This window comes from Elephas maximus, chromosome 17, assembly GCF_024166365.1.
Source record: "Elephas maximus indicus isolate mEleMax1 chromosome 17, mEleMax1 primary haplotype, whole genome shotgun sequence".
Taxonomy (NCBI): Eukaryota; Metazoa; Chordata; class Mammalia; order Proboscidea; family Elephantidae; genus Elephas; species Elephas maximus.
In genome coordinates, this window is record NC_064835.1 from 73,428,292 (window position 1) to 73,447,453 (window position 19,162).

Genomic DNA, 19,162 nt, shown 5'->3' on the forward strand with positions numbered 1-19,162 from the left:
CCAAAATGGGTGTCAGAAGAGACTCTGAAACTTGCTCTTAAATGTTGAGTAGCTAGAGCAAAAGGAAGAAATGATGAAGTAAAACTGCTGAACAGAGTATTTCAAAGGGCAACTCTAGAGGACAAAGTTAAGTATTATAATGACGTGCAAAGACTTGGAGGTCGGCATTTCTCAAGCTGAAAGAACTGAAGAAAAAATTCAAGCCTCAAGTTGCAATAGTGAAGGATTCTATGAGAAAAAAATACTAAAAGACACAGAAGGCATCAAAAGAAGATAGAAGGAATATACAGAGTCACTATCCCAAAAAGAGTTGGTCGATATTCAACAATTTCAAGAGGTAGTATATGTTCAGGAACTGATGGTACTGAAGGAAGAACTCCAAGCTTCACTGAAGGTGTTGGCGAAAAACAAGGCACCAGGAATTGAAAGAATATCAATTGAGATGTTTCAACAAATAGATGCAGTGCTGAAAGTGCTCACTCGTCTATGCCAAGAAACTTGGAAGTCAGCTAGCTGGCCAACTGACTGGAAGAGATCCATATTTATGCCTATTCCCAAGAAAGGTGATCCAACCAAATGTGGAAATGATTAAATGGTATCATTAAATATCACATGCAAGTAAAATTTTGCTGAAGATCATTGAAAAGTGGCTGCAGCAGTATATCGACAGGGAACTGCCAGAAATTCAGGCCAGATTGAGAAGAGGACGTGGAACCAGAGATATCATTGCTGATGTCATATGGATCTTGGCTGAAAGCAGAGAATACCAGAAAGATGTTAACCTGTGTTTTATTGACTTTGCAAAGGCATTTGACTGTGTGGATCATGACAAATTATGGATAATATTGTGAAGAATGGGAATTCCAGAATACTTCATTGTGCTTGTGAGGACAATAGATCAAGAGGCAGTTGTTAGAACAGACCAAAGGGATACTGCGTGGTTTAAAGTTAGGAAAGGTGTGCGTCAGGGTTGCATTCTTTCACCATACCTATTCAATCTATATCCTGAGCAAATAATCCAAGAAGCTGGGCTCTATGAAGAACAGGGCATCAAGACTGGAGGAAGACTCATTAACAACCTGCATTATGCAGATGACACAACCTTGCTTGCTGAAAGTGAAGAGGACTTGAAGCACTTACTGATGAAGCTCAAAGACCACAGCCTTCAGTATGGATTATACCTCAAAGTAAAGAAAACAAAAATCCTCACAATTGGAAAAATAAGCAACATCATGACAAACTAAGAAAATATCTCAGTTTTCAAGGATTTCATTTTGCTTGGATCCACAATCAACATCCATGGAAGCAGCAGTCAGGAAATTAAAAGATGCATTGTGTTGGGGAAATCTGCTACAAAAGACCTCTTTAAAGTGTTGAAAAGCAAAAATATCACCTTGAAGACTAGTGTATGAGAGTATGCCCCACATACTTTGGACACGTTATCAGGAGGGAACAATCGCTGGAGAAGGACATTGTGTTGGTAAAGTAGAGGGTCAGTGGTAAAGAGGAAGACCTTCAACGAGACGGATTGACACAGTGGCTGCAACAATGGGTTCAAGCAGAACAACGATTGTGAGAGTGCCTCAGGACTGGGGAGTGTTTTGTTCTGTTGTACATATGGTCCTTATGAGTTGAAACTGACTCAATGGCACCTAAGAACAACAGCTTTCCTGTTATTGATTTCTACTTATATGGCATTGTGATCAGAGAAAATGCTTTGTGTTATTTTGATGTTTTGGATTTTTGTTAAGACTTGTTCTTTGGCCTAAAATGTGGTTTATTCTGGAGACCATTCCATGTGCACTGGAAAGAGTGTATACTTTGCTGCTGTTGGGTGGATTGTTCTGTATATGTCTATGAGGTTGAGTTAGTTGATTGTGACATTTACATCTTCTGTATCTTCACTGATTTTCTGTCTAGATATTCTTTCCTTCACCACAAATGGTGCATTGAAGTCTCCTTTATTATTGTGGAACTGTTTATTCCTCTTTTCAATGCTGTTAGAGTTTTTTTGTTTTTTTTTTTAATGTTATTTTGGAACCCTGCCATTGGGTGCATATATATTTATTATGGCTATGTCCTCTTGGTGGATTCTGTCCTTTGAGTTTTAGTTTGTTTCAGTCTCTGTGTCTAAGATGTGTCTACTATAGACAGCATATTGATGAGTCATATTTTTTTTCCTCTCCATTCGGCCACTCTCTGTCTTTTTACTGGTGCATTTAAGCCATTTTCATTTAGTGTAATTATCCATAGGTATGAGTTTACTGCTGTCATTTTGTCGTACTCTTTTTGTGGTGTTGATGATTTTTTTGTTTCACTTAATTTTCTGTGCTGAGTTTTTTTGTCTGTGGCTTTTCTTTTCATTTCTTTTGTTGTTGATTTTGTGTTTGCTGGGTCTTGATGTTTTTCTTGTTTTTATTTTGATGAGTACGTTTTTTTTTTTTTTAACTCTCTTTGTGGTTATCTTGAAATTTACCTTTATCTTCCTAAGTTTAAACCAGTCTTTTGTATCTTGATGTCATCTTGATTTCCTCCCTATATCAAAGTTGTATAACTACACCATTTATTCCCTCTTTTTTGTTTTGATGTTGTCATCATTTATAGATTGACATCTCTGTTTTCCTGTTTTCAGTTGTTTTAGCTTTGTTTTATTTTTGATATTTCTTTATCTGGGTTGGTATCTGGCTGATTGTTTCCTCTGTCCTAATCTCAGATTGTTTTCTGATGTTGTTGGTTCTCTATTTGAAGGAAACCTTTTAATATTCTTGTAAATTTGGTCTAGTTTTTACAAATTCCCTTAGTTTCTATTTATCTGGAAATATCCTAATTTTGCCATCATATATATATAATTCTTGGTTGGCAATTTTTTCTTTCAAATTTTATATATGTCATTCCATTTCTTCACCTTACCTGCATGGTTTCTGCCAGGTAATCAGAGTTAGTCTTATTGGTTCCCCTTTGTACCTGATTTTTGTTTTTTTTTTTTTAAGCTGCTCTTAGAGTTCTTTCTTTTCCTTTGGTTTTGGCAGTTTTGATTGTGGTATGTCTTGGGGACTTTCTTTTGGGGTCTATTCTGTATGGAGTTCGTTGAACTTCTTGGATGGATATCTTCTCATCTTTCATGATATTAAGGAAGGTTTCTAATTGTCAGCAAATCTTTGACAATTTTCTCTGTGTTTTCCATTACCTCCCCGTGTTCTGGAACTCCAATCATGTGCAATTTTTTTCTCTTGATAGTGCCCCACATAATTCTTAGGCTTACTTGATTTTTCTTCATTCTTTTTTCAGATTTTTCCTCAAGCAAATGGGTGTTAAGAGATTTGTCTTCCATTGTTTCAATTCTGCTCCTATATTCTTCTATTGAGTTATTTATTTCTGAAATTTTGTGAATTTTTTTGATTTCTAGTTGCCGTTTTGGTATGGTTTCGAATTTTCTATTTTGTCATTTTTTTCTTGTGTTGTTTCCCTGAATTCTTCTATTGCTTCATGTGTGTTTTCCTTGATTTTGTTTATGTTTATGATTTTGTCAATGTTTTCCTTGATCTGTTGAAGAATCCTGTATATTAGTCTTTTGAAATCTTTATCAGGTAGTTCCATTGCCATTTCTTCCTCTGGAAGGGTTTCTGGTTCTTTATTTTGGTCACTTGTTGGAGCCATCTTGTCCTGCTTTATGTGATTTGATACTGTTTGTTGTCTCCAAGGAATCAAGAAGCTGTTGTGTTTATTTATTTATTGAATGTTTGCTGTGTCCTGAGTTTTTGTTTTGTTTTGTTATACCTGAGTAGGTTGATATCTTAGTCATCTAGTGCTGCTGTAACAGAAATACCAAAAATGGATGGCTTTAACAAAGAGAAATTTATTCTCTCACAGTCTAGTAGGTTAGAAGTCCAAATTCAGGACGTCAGCTTCAGGGGAAGGCTTTCTCTCTCTGTTGGCTTTGGAGGAAGGCCCTTGTCGTCAGCCTTCCCTTGGTCTGGGAGCATGTCAGTGCAGGAACTTCAGGTCCAAATAAAACACTCTGCTCCTGGCACAGCTTTCTTGATGGTATGAGGTTCCCAACTCTCTGCTTGCTTCCTACACCCCAGGGAAACTCCCTTTACATTGGATCAGGGATGTGACCTGGCAAGGGTGTAACAATCCCACCCTAATCCTTTTAACATAAAATTATAATCACAAAATAGAATACTGGGAATGATAACCACATGTAACAATCCCACCCTAATCCTTTTAACCAAAATTATAACCACAGAATACTGGGAATGATGGTTTAACCAAGTTGATACACATGTTTTTGGGGGGACATAGTTCAATCCATGACAGTTGGGCTTGTGTGCTACTCTGGTCACTTAATCTGGCCACATTGAAGCTCTTGTCTCATGTTCTCAGGTGGGTGAGGCAGCGACTAGATATGCGAACATGAATCTCTGTCTGCCCATCTTCTGGAGTTGCTGAGGATTTAGGTGCCATTTCTGGTGAGGTTATGTATCTGTCCAGCTGGTTACCTGACTGTGGGTGCAGGGGGCATTCTCCTTGACGTCTGCATTGGGTGTTGTGTGTGCACTCTGCCGATTTCTGGTTGGCTGGGGCAAGGGTGCCTGGGTCGTCAGTCACCGGGTGGGTGGTGTGGAAACTCACACCAACAGTCTTGGGTGGGCAGGGCTGTGCAGGGGTCTTCAGAGCAAGCACAAGCTTTCAGTTGCTTGGGGAGGGGTGATGGCGAGGGGCAAGGCAAGGGGATATCACCTGTCCATGGGTGCCTGATTGGAAGGCATGCCCCTATCTGCTAAAGTGTGTCATGGGTGAGGTTGTACAGCCAGTCGTCAGGCCCCCAGAGCAGCTGGAGGGAGTAGGAAGCATCACCAGTCCTCAGGTCTTCAGCACAGGTGGCTGCAAGGAGTGGGAAGCACCTCCAGCACTCATGCCCCTGGCGTGGGTGGTTGGATAGAGTGAGAGGCACTGCCAGCTCTCAGGCCACTGGTGTGGGTGGCCAGAGGGAGTGGGAGGCACTGCCATTCTTCAGGCCCACGGCACAGGTGGCTGCAGGGAGTGGGAGGTACCACTTTCCCTCAGGCCCCCGGCACAGGTGGCTGCAGAGAGTTGGAGGCACCACCAGCCCTCAGGCCCCTGGAGCAGGTGGCTGGAGGGATTAGGTGCTGCAGGTCTGTGGGCCCCCTTGTGAGTGACTGAGCAAAGGGGCGGGCACCTCTAGTCCATAGGCTCCTGGCTTAGGGGGCGGGGTAGTGGTGGGTGCTGCCAGCCTGAGATGATGCGTGGGGAGGGGGGATGGGTGACGGACGTGGCGGGGCCCCATAGGCCTGTGAGCCTCTGGCATCGGGGACTGGGGTGGGTGCGATTGGTGGGGTGTGTGCACTTAACTTTTGCCGGGCAGGAAGCACTACTGCCTAGCTCTGGACAAGAGTGCAGACTCGCTCCTTCTTGGCTGCACCACTGCTTGCTTTGTCTCAATATGGCCGTGCTGTGCAGGTTTGGCTAGCATGGCACTGGCAATCCATAATTCTCCATGTCTGCTGTTTTTGTGCTGTCTCTCCTACTTGGTGCTCAGACTGATTCTTCAGCCTTGTCTTTGATGCTCAGGGTTCTAAAGTTGTCATCTATATCTGATTCACTCATTTTTTTCAAGTTTTTACTGTAAGAGGGACGTTATGAAGCGTCTAACTACTCTGCCATCTTAGACTGCCTTTCCACTCATTTTTTAAGGAGAGCTTATCTAGTCCCATGACTAAATTCTACCTTTGTATTGCTGGTGAATCCCAAATGTATATCTTCAGCCCACCCCTCCCCGAACTTAAGACTTATATCTAATTGTCTACCCGATAACTCCATTTGTATGTCCACAGGCATCATAACTTAACATATCCAAAAACAAACTCTTGATTCCCTACAGTCCAAATTGGCTTCTCCTCCAGTGTTCCCTAAGGAGCCCTGGTGGTGAAATGGTTAAGTGCTCAGCTGCTAACTGAAAGCTTGGCAGTTCAAACCCACATAGCTGCGCCTTAGGAGAAACACCTGGTGATCTACTTTTAGTAAAATTACAACCAAGAAAACCCTATGGGGGCAGTTCTACTCTGTCACATGGCATTGCTATCAGTTGGAATTGACTCAGTGTCACCTAGTGACAACAACAACAACCAGTGTTGCCTATCAGTAAACCCAGCTGCTCAGACTAAAAACCTTTGAGTCAGTCTTGACTTTCTCTTCCTCTTATGTGCCACATCTAGTCCTTCAGCAAATCCTAGTGAATCTTCCTTTAAAATATATCTCAAATCTGACTACTTATCATTTTCTCTGCCATTACCTTTCTAGTTCAAGTTATCATCTTCTCTTACCTGCACCACTGAACTAGCCTCCTAATGGTCTCCTTGCTTCCACTCTTATCCTGACTCCCTAATATTCTGTTCTTAACAGAGTAGCCAGAGGATTCTGTTCGAAACATAGATTATCGTTCTCCTCTACTTAAAACCCAATGGCTTTTCATCAACAAGGTCCAACTAATCTGGCTCCTGAGCACCTCTCTGACTTCATCCTCTACACATAGCCCTCTCACTCATTCTCCTCCAGCTACACTGGCTCAAGGTGTTCTTTAGTCATCCCAGGCACATCCCAACTTCAGAGTTTTTGCATTTGGTGTTCTTTCTGCCTCAAATTCCTTTTCTCCAGATATTTGTGGGACTTGCTCCTTTAGTCTTATGGGTCTGTACTCAAAATTCATCTCCTGAGAGAGGTTTACTTGTCATCCTACTTAAAATAGCCTCTCCCTAATATCCTTATTCTTACTGTATTTTTCTCCATACCACTCATTGCTATCTGACATTATATTAAAACTATATGTCTATTGTCTATAGGGTCGCTATGAGTCAGAATCGACTCAATGGCAGTGGGTGTTTGTTTGTCTGTGTCCAGACTCAAATGCATACTCTATGAAAGTATCGAGGGCAAGGGCTTTGTCTCTTTTGCTCACTGTTGTATCCTCAGCACCCAGAACTAGCTGAGACATGGTACCAAATTTCTATCTGTGGAATGAATGTGCAAATCATTGGCTCCGCCTACTTTTGAAAAGGATTTTTGAAGGAATGCCCAAACACACTAGGTAGGACCCATAGTCCCCAAATCACGATGCCTAGTTCCATGTTTAGATCTGTATCTATCACGGCATACTCTCCTATTGCGCCTTGACAGTTACCGTCCCCTTCTAATCCTTTCCAGCTCAAGTTCTGTCTTACCACTCCCGTAGGTTGGCCTTCTTCCTCCACCCCACAAAAGTGAGCTTTTGGAGTTAATTTTATAACATAATAAACACTTACATGCAGAAAAAGCAATTTCTAGTAGGATAACTGATTACATCGTGATAGCAGTGGCGAGAACAAAAAATGAGAAAAAAAAGGATTAGGGACTTGGACAAATTAAAATTCAAAATTCTGAGGAAATTGCAAATATCTTGGAGAAGATATTTTTGTGAAATCATAGCAAATGGAGAAGATAACTATCATGGATTGAGTTGTGTCCCTCCAAAATATGTGTCAATTTGGTTAGGCCATGATTTCCAACATTGTGTGGTTGTCCTCTATTTTGTGATTATAATTTTATGTTAAAGAATATTAGGGCGGGCTTGTAATACCCTTACTAAGGTCACATCCCTGATCCAGTGTAAAGGGAGTTTCCCGGTGGTGTGGCCTGCACCACCTCTTATCTCTCAAGAAGAAAGAGAAGCAAGCAGAGAGTTGGGGACCTCATACCACCAAGAAAGAAGTACCAGGAGCAGAGCGTGCCCTTTAGACCCAGGGTTCCTGCATGGAGAAGATCCTAGTCCAGGGGAAGATTGACAAGAAAGACCATCTTCCAGAGCTGACAGAGAAGGTCTTGCCCTGGAACTAACACCCTGAATTTGGACTTTTAGTCTACTAGGCTGTAAGAAAATAAATTTTTCTTTTTTAAAGCCATCCACTTGTGGTATTTCTGTTATAGCAGCACTAGATGACTAATACAGTAACAAAAGACTACTCTTTACTGGCTATACCTCACCTGGAGTCTAGTGTTCCACGTCTAATATTAAGTCCAATCTGGATACAAGATTTTAAAAGAAATTAAAAAAAAAATGTGTTCAGAGATGGCAAACAGCATGGTGAGAGCATGTTTTATAAGTAATGATTGAATAATAGTAATTGTAAACACTTACTATGGCCAGGCATTATTCTAGTGTTTCTTTGTAAAAATTTATTTAATCCTTACCCGATGAAGTTAATACTATTACCTCCATTTTTCATATAAGTAAATGAAGGCACAGAATGGCTAAGTAATGCTTTCAAGGCCACACACCTTAGAAAGTGGTAGAGCCAACGCTGACTGGTTGTCTTCGAATATTTGAAGGGCAGTTTTCTAGAAAGGGGAACTATTGAATAAAAACTGGGGCTACTGTGAAGTTCTGAGAAGACAGCTTTAGACCTTAACCTCAAACTTAAGAGTCACTATTTCCTTCTCAGTGTCTACAGTAGCCTGTAATACTGCTATAATAGGAGCAGTAACAGTGCTTTATTGCGCTTATTTGCTTGTATTTCTACCTCTCTTAATGTATATTTAATCTGTTTTTTCAGGATTATATTTGATTCATTTTGGGGCCAGCAAATGTAATTTACTGCTTAGCATATAGTTGACCTTCAGTTTTTTGATTATAACTGTGCAATGGTAGAATAGCTTTCCTGTGAGGTAATGAGCTCCTGGTCCTTGGCAGTATTCATGCATGGGCTGAATGCTTGAAAGGTTGCTTTAGAAATGGGAGCAGATTAACCAATAAACAAGGTATGCATGGGCTTAGTTGTGTTCACTTACTAATCTGTAGTGCACAGTTTCACATGGGATGTGATAAAAAAAACAGGTGAAATTGTGCACTGCAGATTAGTAAGTAAGCACAAATAAGCCTGTGTGTACCTTGCTTATTGCATAATCTGTCCTTGTTCAGAAGGAACTTCCTTGCCATGTGAAAGTGGATGATTAGACTAGTTTCCTTCTAACTCTGAATTATCTGATGTGATGATGAGGTAGTTATGATTCTCCAGACATTTATTTAGTACCTATTATGTGCCTGGCATTGAAGATGCAAAGATGAAAGTGGCCTAGCCAGTATTCATAAGGAGCTAGTAGACAATGGATAATTAAGAAAAGAGGTGCATGAGAGTACAGGTATAAAGTTTTAGTAGATAAAAAGTAATAGGAAAGGACAGATTTTATAGACGTTTTGAATAAAGGACAAGTTAGGATTTGCAAAAAGGGAAAAGCTATTAGGAGGGAGAGCTAAACAGAGAAGATGTCCCTGAGGTTGTCTGCCTGAGAAGGGAGAATTTGAGCGTGAAGACTATATGCTATATTGTTATTGGGGAATTACAAAAAAGGAAAATATTAGTATTTTTCATCAGTGTATTTTGCAGGACTGGGTGTAATTCAGTAGACATTAATTTGTGAAGTGTTTTGAAATTCTTGGAACAAATGTACCTTCATTGTAGTCTCTAAGACCAATAAAGATGGTTGTTAAGTCCTTTTCCCTCCCTCTTTCAGGGCATTATTAAGTCATGTGTTTCATGGTGAAAGTAAGCTTTCTGGTGACTAGGACAAGGATTCCAACAGTTGTGTGCAAAGAGACCTTTCGGTTTCCTTTCTGATTCATGCCCCTGGAATTTGTTAGCAGGGGGAGTAGTGGTCTTTCTTTACATAACCCCAGCCTTTCATGCAGCTTGTCTTTCACACAAGTCCCAATATGTCTTGGCACAGAATCCTCCTCTCTAGCTGGGACATGATGGCTAGGTGGGTGGGGGATTCCCCTGTTTTGTTTGAAATCATAGTTGTCTTTGGGTTTGGCTAGCATTTTCATGATTAGTTCACTGACAATTTTTTTTTCCTTCTTTTATCATATGCTGTTCTGTGATTCATTAGCTTTGAGCCTGTCACCTTGAAGGTGAAGCAATTTCTCCCAATGTTGATATTCCATAATCTCATAGATTAACAAGCATAGGTGTAGTTCTTTCAGAGTGTTTTGAACATTTGGAGATGAATGAATTATGCTGCCACAAATGGAAAGTAGCAGCCTAAAATCCTAATGATGATACCCAATCATCTTTTGTTGGGTGGTGAATGCTGATACTGGTAAAGCCTGGGTACTTTACAAGATTTCTTTATCTCTCCTTTCTGGTATATTTACTTATATTTTTTAAAATATTAATATTTTACCTTAATTGCCCTGATTTACATGTATTTTTAATATTTTAGACCAACAAACTCTTTAGTGGGGTTTACATTTCAAATAAATCTTAACATTAGCTCTTCATTTTGTAATTGTGGCATCTCCTATATTTAATGTGTAGCCGTGAGTATTCAGACCTCAAGAAATATTCTTTTAATTTTTGATGCAAATAGTAATCTTTCAAAATATTTTAAAAGAACACACTACATTTTCTGAATACAAAACACAGTGATTATTTCTGCATGAGTACTTTCTAAGTATTTAGAAGAATGGACTCCTAATAAACATGGACTAGATTCTGTTCCTGCATTTTGGTAGCTTTAATCAGGGCACTTAGCCACCTGTCTCTTTTTACTCAGAATGCCAGTAATTAATGAAGAAAAACTTTATAATTTCATAGCGTAGACGTATGCATAAATTGTATGTTTAGAGAGCGATGTTTTTAAAAAGATTCTAACTTTTGGCATATCTCCCCTCCCCCTTACCTGGTTTTAGCTCCTCTTTGGTTCAGGTGTGCTGGTATCGCTAAGCCTTTCTGGGCCACAGCTGGAGAAAGTGGTGATCGACAGAAGCCTGGTGGGGAAGCTCATCTCAGACACTATCAGTGATGGTAATTACCCCCATGTGCAAATCAATTGCCTACATTAACCGTGGAGCAGGAGAAATAGTGTGTCAACAGGTAGACTAATTATTACCGCTGGGGACTTGCAAACATAACAAGTAATTGCTTGTAATAGCGTAGCTACAACCCTTGGGACCAGTAGAAGTTTTGACTAATATTTAATATCAAAGTTTTTGTCTTGCCAACTGTTAGGCTTATTCTCTGAGTATTCTTCACACTTTTCTTCAAAAAATGTGAATGTAAGGATTTTCAAAATAGTGTGATTTTGTGGTGTGTGTTCTTCCAGAATTAGTTGCCTATTGTTGACATTTCAAATATTTTCACATGCAAATGACTTTTGAATAAATAACACAAATGTGTCAGCACAGCCATCAATAAAAATCTGTGCTTTGGACACAGGATGGTTCTGTGTTACCAAAGTCTATGAGTAGTAACTTTGGAAAGACTTTAGCCTGCACTTTCTACATATAAAAAATCAAGGCCAAATATACTGGGTAAATCTGGATTCTATTAAGTGACACCACAATCAGTACTGAATTGGTACCTAACACATAAGAAAGAAGTTTTTAAGCCAGTTATTGAAAAGGAAGGATAGTGACATTTATTGAGCCCTAAAGACTGTGTGCTGGGTGTCAGCATACCTATTTCATTTAATCCCAAAACAACCTTATAAGGTACAGTTATTTCCAAATTATTGATAAGAAAACTCAAGCTGAGATACTAAGGAACATGTCAAGGGTCATATGGCTAAGCTGAGATTTGAACCCAGGTTTTGGCTACAAAGCCCATTTTCTTTATAGTATATGAATTTTTAAGATTATGTTCTTTTTTCCAAGGTAAAAAGGTGTAAAAACAGCTTGCATTATCGAAAGATTGAAAATTGTCAGTATTTTAAATTGAACAATCAAAGCGAAGAACAGAGGTGAGAGTAAAGAAGCCTTCCTTCTGCTGTGTGTTCTCACTAGCCACCTCCAAATAAACCAGACACAATTTCATCATATTAAAGAAAACACTCGGCAGGATGGCTATAATTATCCATATTACTAATAATAATAAGTTGGGGGTAGGATTGTAAGTATGCCATTTCCTCTTATAGGAATGTGGTGCTAAGGAAGCTTGCCTGTGCAAGAGGTTCCATTTTCATCTATCTCATAGTTGACCCCTTTGTTGACACTGCAAATAAAATAGTGACTGTGACAATTTTGTTATATCAATGTTCTTCTGTGAGAATTAAAAGGAGACTTCAGCACTATTCGTGTCTTTATTATTATTTTTCACTTGTTTCTTTTATTTATACCCAAAATAATACATTCTTATGGGACCATGATAACAATGTGCTTTATTGGTGGTATCCAGATTCTCCTGTAATTGTGTTGATCGAAGTCCATCACTTGCATGGCCAGGGGTGTGGAAGTAAAGAAAATATATAAAATGTTCAATAACTTCTTTATATTAGGAACAATACAAAACATTTCTCAAATTTCCATTATGTGTTTTTATCAATAATTTTATACAACAGTCATGTCCCTTTATGTAACCCTTGAATACTGTCTTTCTTCTTGTGTGCTCTAGAAGTAAAGCTATGGAATATTTTTGCTAGTCTTCATATAAAATATTAATTTATATAATATACATATTGGGCATAATATGCTTTGTTTCATTCAGCATATATACCCTCTAAAGAAGGTTCATTGGTATAAATTTTCAAAATTTAAAAAATAAAATTACATCGGGTGGAGAAGACTAATCTGTATCCCCTAATAAGTCCAGTGTATTCTCAGATGGTTTATATGATTGTAGACACAGGGTTAAAAGCTAAGTGTAAATAAAGTAAATGTTTTCATCTTTGCATTCAGGTGTGAGACAGTCTTTATTCTATGCTTTCCTAGGCCTGGTTCCAAATGTATCTCATTTGCTAGTGGTCCCCAATCATTAGTGTATATTGAAATGGTCACAGGAGAGAAGAAAAAGTATCAAATCCATGTATGATTAGATTATTATTATTTATTCACAATTATCCTTAATATCCTAGTAAAAAGTCACAGTGGCATTTAGGAGACTTTAGAGACTTCAGTGTAATATTTTTCTTCATTCTGAAAATAACCTTTTATATGTCAGAGGAAAACATCTATTAATTCATTATTATTTTATTGGTAACATGGTATTATAAAAAAAAATTTTTTTTTTTTAGCTCTTCTCACAGACAGTTTTATCATCTTATCATTTTTGGCACAAAACAAACTATGTTTTATTCAGTTTACCAAGAAGATAGGTTCTCCTGATGGAAACAAAAGACTGGAAAAACTCTCAGCCTTGGATTATAAGGTACTGATTTCAAATTATATAGTAGTATTATTAATTACTAAAGTATACTAGAGTATCACATGAGTTGGTGTTATGCTCATTATTCTTGAATAATTCTGAATTTCAGAAAAACGAGAGTTGTTACAGTATTTAGCTGGGTTCACTGGAAACAGTGGCCATCCTAAGTTTTTTTTTCACTCTCACTATAGGGGTCTAACAATGGCATCTTTGGAGCAATTTATATCAAAGACATGATAGAGGCAAGTTACACTTTTGAAAATGGTTTTCTTTCTAGTGGTAGTATATACACCGTTCTCATTTTCCCCAAGACCCATATCATCTTTCTAGGCCAGGATAGCTGCTCTGGTTTCCATTTCACAAGAAAAGAAAAGAGAAGGAAGAAGGTACTTTCAAAGGTTAATAGAAAAGTGTAATAAACAAGGCGCCCCCCCCCACCCCATCACCCCCACTATAACTGGAGAAGATGCCAAAAGAAATCGCCTTTATGTGTTAGTATCTCTCCCTTCACTAACTCCAGGTAATTTTTTTCCTTGAATCAGGGACTTTACATCTGTTAAGGCATGATTTTTATTTTAAATGAAGTGTTTAATTTAAGTTTTGCCACATTACATTTTAACTTGCTTGGAAGGCATACCCTCTTGCAAAGATGAAGATCTAATACATTTTCCAGGCTGTTTCAGTTCAAGGCCTCTTTTCAGCAATGACTTGTGTTTGCAAGATTGATCCAGCCTCTGCGACGTGGATTTGAAACAGTTCACTGTTCACTGGGAACAGAGCTGATATACAGTGCCCTTAAAAAAAAAAAAAAAAAAGACGCATACTTATGCTATACCTAGAGACTCTATAGCAAGGGCAAAGATCTTTAGAAGCCAGCTTTGTGGCTAGAAATTTTAAGTGTTTTTGGAAAAGTAGTATTTAACATAATTTTTTGGCCTTTGGAATTATTTATCATTATTATTAAGGTGGTAGTCTTGTGAGGAGAATTTAATTTTATTTAGCAGAAACATTTATTCTTATAAAAAAGATTTTTAATATGGAAGAAAATAGCTCTAAGCTTTTCATCATGGAATAACTAAAATCTAGTTTTGTTTGTCAACTTCGTGGAGCTTTCATAAAACTTAATATAATATTGATTTTCTTTCCTTGGAAATCAATAGTCAAAAATAGTGTTAGCATTCTTAATGGGATGCTGTTTTTCAGAATGGCTAATTGTAGATTTATTTGAAAAGTTGTTTATTTACTAGTATTGGTCTTTAAAATGCACCAGTATGTACTAACTTAAGCCATTTAAAGTAAATTTTTTAACACTATTATATAAAATTGTTTATGACTAATTTTTCTATCTTAGGTGTGATGGATACCTTGGTAGAGTCTTCTTAACTGAAGGATAGTAATTACCCTTTAGTGACAGCAGAGATAAATTGTCAGATGTCATCTTTTCTTATGAACTAGTTGTAGAAAATAGACCTAATACCTTAAGTCAGGCAATTACTTGTTTGCTTATTCTTTCTACCTTTCTCTCTTTAGATTTGGGAAATTAAGAACATAACCATTCCATGTCGTTTCTGCACATTGGAAAGTAACTCATTTCCTTTTACAAAGCCTAGGGATTTTATTTTCTGATTCAATATTTAAAATATAGTTATTTTAATACTTAGTCCCAGTTTGTCGTACTGTGGTGGCTTGCGTGTTGCGGTGATGCTGGAACCTTTTCCACTGGTATTTCAAATATCAGCAGGGTCAGCCATGGCAGACAGGTTTCAGTGGAGTTTCCAGATTAAGACAGAGGAGGAAGAAGTAGATCTGGCAGTCTACTTCTAAAAAAAAATTGGCCAGTGAAAACCTTATGGAATAAAAAAATAACAGTGGAATATTGTCTGGTATAGTGCTAGAAGATGAGCCACTTAGCTTGGAAGTCATTCAAAATATGACTGAGGGAGAGCTGCTTCCTCAAAGTAGGGTTGACCTTAATGACATAGATGGAGTAAAGCTGTCGAGAATTTCATTTACTGATGTGGCACAACTCAAAGTGAGAAGAAACAGCTGCAAACATCCATTAATAATCAGAACGTGGAATGTACGAAGTACGAATCTAGAAAAATTGGAAGTTGTCAAGAATGAAATAGAATGCATAAGGATCGATATGCTAGGCATTAATGAGCTGAAATGGACTGGTATTGGCCATTTTGAATCAGACAGTCATGGTCTGCTATGCTGGGAATGATAAATTGAAGAAGACTAGTGTCACATTCATGGTCAAAAAGAACATTTCAAGATCTATCCTGAAGTACAGTGCTGACAATGATAGGATAATATCCATATGCCTACAAGGAAGACCCATTAATATGATTATTATTCAAATTTACACACCAACACTAATGCCAAAGATGAAGGAATTGAAGATTTTTACCAACTTCTGCAGTCTGAAATTGATCAAATATGCAATCAAGATTCGTTAATAACTATTGATGATTATGATGTTAAAGTTGGAATCAAAGAAGAAGGAACAGTAGTTGGAAAATATGGCCTTGGTTACAGAAATGACGACAGAGATCACATAATAGAATTTTGCAAGACCAACAACTTATTCATTGCAAATACCTTTTTTCAACAACACAAAAAGTGACTGTACATGTGGACCTCATTAGATGGAATCCAGAGGAATTGAATTGACTACACACCACATGGAAAGAGAGGATGGAGAAGCTCAGTATTGTCAGTCAGAACAAGGCCGGGGCTGACCATGGAAAAGGCCATCAATTGCTTATATACAAGTTCAAGTTGAAGCTGAAGAAAATTAAAACAAGTCCACGAGAGCCAAAGTATGACTTTGAGTATATCCCACCTGAATTTAGAGACTAACTCAGGAATAGGTTTGAATCATTGAATACTAATGATCGAATACAAGATGAGTTGTGCAGTGATGTCAAGGATATCATACATGAAGAAAGCAAAACGTCGTTAAAAAGACAGGAAAGAAAGAAAAGACCCAAATGGATGCCAGAAGAGACTCTGAACCTTGCTTTTAAATGTAGAGTAGCTAAGGCAAACAGAAGAAATGATCACGTAAAAACGCTGAACAGAAGATTTCAAAGGGCAGCTTAAGAAGACAAAATAAAATATTGTAATGAAATGTGCAGATACCTAGAAGCTGAAAGAAATGAAGAAAATCAGGCCTTGAGTTGCAATATTGACAGATTCTGTGGGCTAAAGGATAAACAGAAAAAAGATCTAAGCTGTCCAGGATTTCATATTACTTGGGTCCACAATCAGTGCTCATGGAAAACCAAACGATATGCTCATGGAAGCAGCAGTCAAATCAAATGACATATTCCATTGGGCAAATCTGCTGCAAAAGATCTCTTTAAAGTGTTAAAAAAAAGCAAAGATGTCACTTTGAGGACTATGGTGCATCTGACACAAGCCATGGTGTTTTCACTCACATCATATGCACCTAAAAACTGGACAAAGAATAAGGAAGACTAAAGAATTGATGCCTTTGAATTATGGTGTTGGTGACAAATATTGAATATACTATGGGCTGCCAGAGGAATGAACAAATCTGACTTGGAAGAAGTATATGCAGAATGCTCCTTAGAAGTGACAATGGTGAGACTTCATGTTGAGTACTTTGGGCAAGTTATCAGGAGGGACCAGTCCCTAGACAAAGACATCATGCTTGGTAAAGTAGAGGGTCAGCGAAAAAGAGGAAGACCCTCAACGAGATAGGTTGATACAGTGGCTTCAACATGGGCTGAAACATAGAAATGAATGTGAGGATGGTGCAAGACTGGGTAGTGTTTCATTCGGTTGTACATAGGGTCACTATGAATTGGAACTGACTTGATGGAACCTAAAAACAACAATGTGGGCAAATATTGAGCAATATAGAAAACATCAAAAAAAAGATGGAAGGAATACACAGAATCACTGTACCAAAAAGAACTGGTCGATGTTCAGCCATTTCAGGAGGCGTCATTTGATCAAGAACTGATAGTACTTGTTATGGATTGAATTGGGTCCCCCCAAAATGTATGTCAACTTGTCTGGGCCATGATTCCCAGTATCATGTGATTGTCCACCGTTTTGTCATCTGATGTGCTTTTCCTATGTGTTGTAAATCCTGCATCTATGGTGTCAATGAGGCAGAATTAGAGACAGTTATGTTAATGAGGCAGGACTCAGTCTACAAGAATAGGTTGTATCCTGAGTCAGTCTCTTTTACAGATATAAAAGAGAAAAGCAAGCAGAGAGTCAGGGAACCTCCTACCACCAAGAAAGCAGAGCCAGGAGTGGAGCACATTCTTGGGAACTAGGGTCTGCACTGAGACACTCCTAGACCAGGGGAAGATTGATGAAAAGGACCTTCCCCAGAGCCGACATAGAGAAAGCCTTCCCCTGGAGCTGGCACCCTGAATTCGGATTTCCAGCCTCCTAAACTGTGAAAGAATAAATTTCTCTTTGTTAAAGCCATCCACTTGTAATATTTCTGTTATAGCAGTACTAGATAACTAAGACAGTACTGAAGGAAAAATCCAAGCCACACTGAAGGCATTGGCCGAAAACAAGGCTCTACGAATTGACAGAATATACTGATTGAGACGTTTCAACAAGCCGATGCAGTGCTGGAAGTGCTCATTCCTCTATGCCAGGAAATTTGGAAGAAAGCTATCTGACCAACTGACTGGAATAGATCCATATTTGTGCCCATTCCAAAGAAAAGTGATCCAACAGAATGAGGAAATTATTGAACAATATCATTGGTGTCACACAGAGGTAAAATTTTGCTGAAGATCATTCAAAAGCAGCTGCAGCAGTGCATCGACAAGGAACTGCCAGAAATTCAGGCTGGATTCAGAAGAGGACATGGAACCAGGGATATCATTGCTGATGTCAGATGGAACTTGGCTGAAAGCAGAGAATACAAGAAAGATGTTTACTTGTGTTCTATTGACTATGCAAAGGCATTTGACTGTTCAAATCATAACAGTTTATGGATAGCATCGCGAAGAATGGGAATTCCAGAACACTTAATTGTGCTCATCAAGAACCTGTACATAGACCAAGAGACAGTCATTTGAATAAAACAAGGGGATACTGCAAGGTTTAAAGTCAGGAAAGGTGTGCATCAGGGTTCTATCCTTTCACTATACTTATTCAACCTATATGCTCAACAGATAACCCGAGAAACCTAACTATATGGAGAAGAATACGGCATTGGAGGAAGACTCATGAACAACCTGTGTTATGCAAATGACACAACCTTGCTTGCTCAAAGTGAAGAGGACTTGAAGCACTTGCTGATGAAGATCAAAGAATACAACCTTCAGTATGGATTATACCTCAACATTAAGAAAAAAAGATATCTCACAATTGGACCAATAAACAACATCATGATAAACAGCTAAAATATTGAAGTTGTCAATGATTTCATTTTCTTGGGATCCACAGTCAATGCCCATGGAAGCAGCAGTCAGGAAGTCAAACAACGTATTACTTTAGACAAATCTGTTGCAAAGACCTTTTTAAAGTGTTAAACAGCAAAGATGTCACCTTGAGGACTAAGGTACACCTGACCCAAGCTATGATATTTTCAGTCACCTCATATGCATGCGAAAGCTGGACAATGAATAAGGAAGACCAAAGAAGAATTGATGTTTTTGAATTATGGCGTTGGCAAAGAATATTGAATATACCATGGACTGCCAGAAAATAAACAAATCTGTCTTGGAAGAAGTGCAGCCAGAATGCACCTTAGAAGTGAGAATGGCAAGACTTCATCTCATGCACCCTGAACATGTTATCTGGAAGGACCTGTCCCTGGAGAAGGACATCATACTTGGTAAAGTAGAGGGTCAAGGAAAAAGAGGAAGACCCTCAATGAGATGAACTGACACAGGGGCTGCAGCAATGTGCTCAAACATAAGAACGATAGTGAGGATGGCACAGGCCCAGGCTATGAATCG

General features: G+C 38.5%; 1 protein-coding gene across 14 annotated transcripts in view; it reads left to right on the forward strand.

Annotated features, from left to right (window-relative positions):
- WDPCP (WD repeat containing planar cell polarity effector) overlaps window positions 1-19,162 on the forward strand; it is a 399,715-nt gene that overhangs the window by 126,864 nt on the left and 253,689 nt on the right. For all 14 annotated transcript variants that reach the window (XR_007513554.1, XR_007513555.1, XM_049856218.1 and 11 more), the window contains exons 7-8: window positions 10,745-10,859; window positions 13,063-13,196. Coding sequence is in view for 12 of the 14 variants with exons in the window: in XM_049856218.1 (XP_049712175.1) it covers window positions 10,745-10,859; window positions 13,063-13,196 (249 nt within the window). In the remaining 2 variants the exon portion in view is untranslated. The remainder of the gene's footprint in view (window positions 1-10,744; window positions 10,860-13,062; window positions 13,197-19,162) is intronic.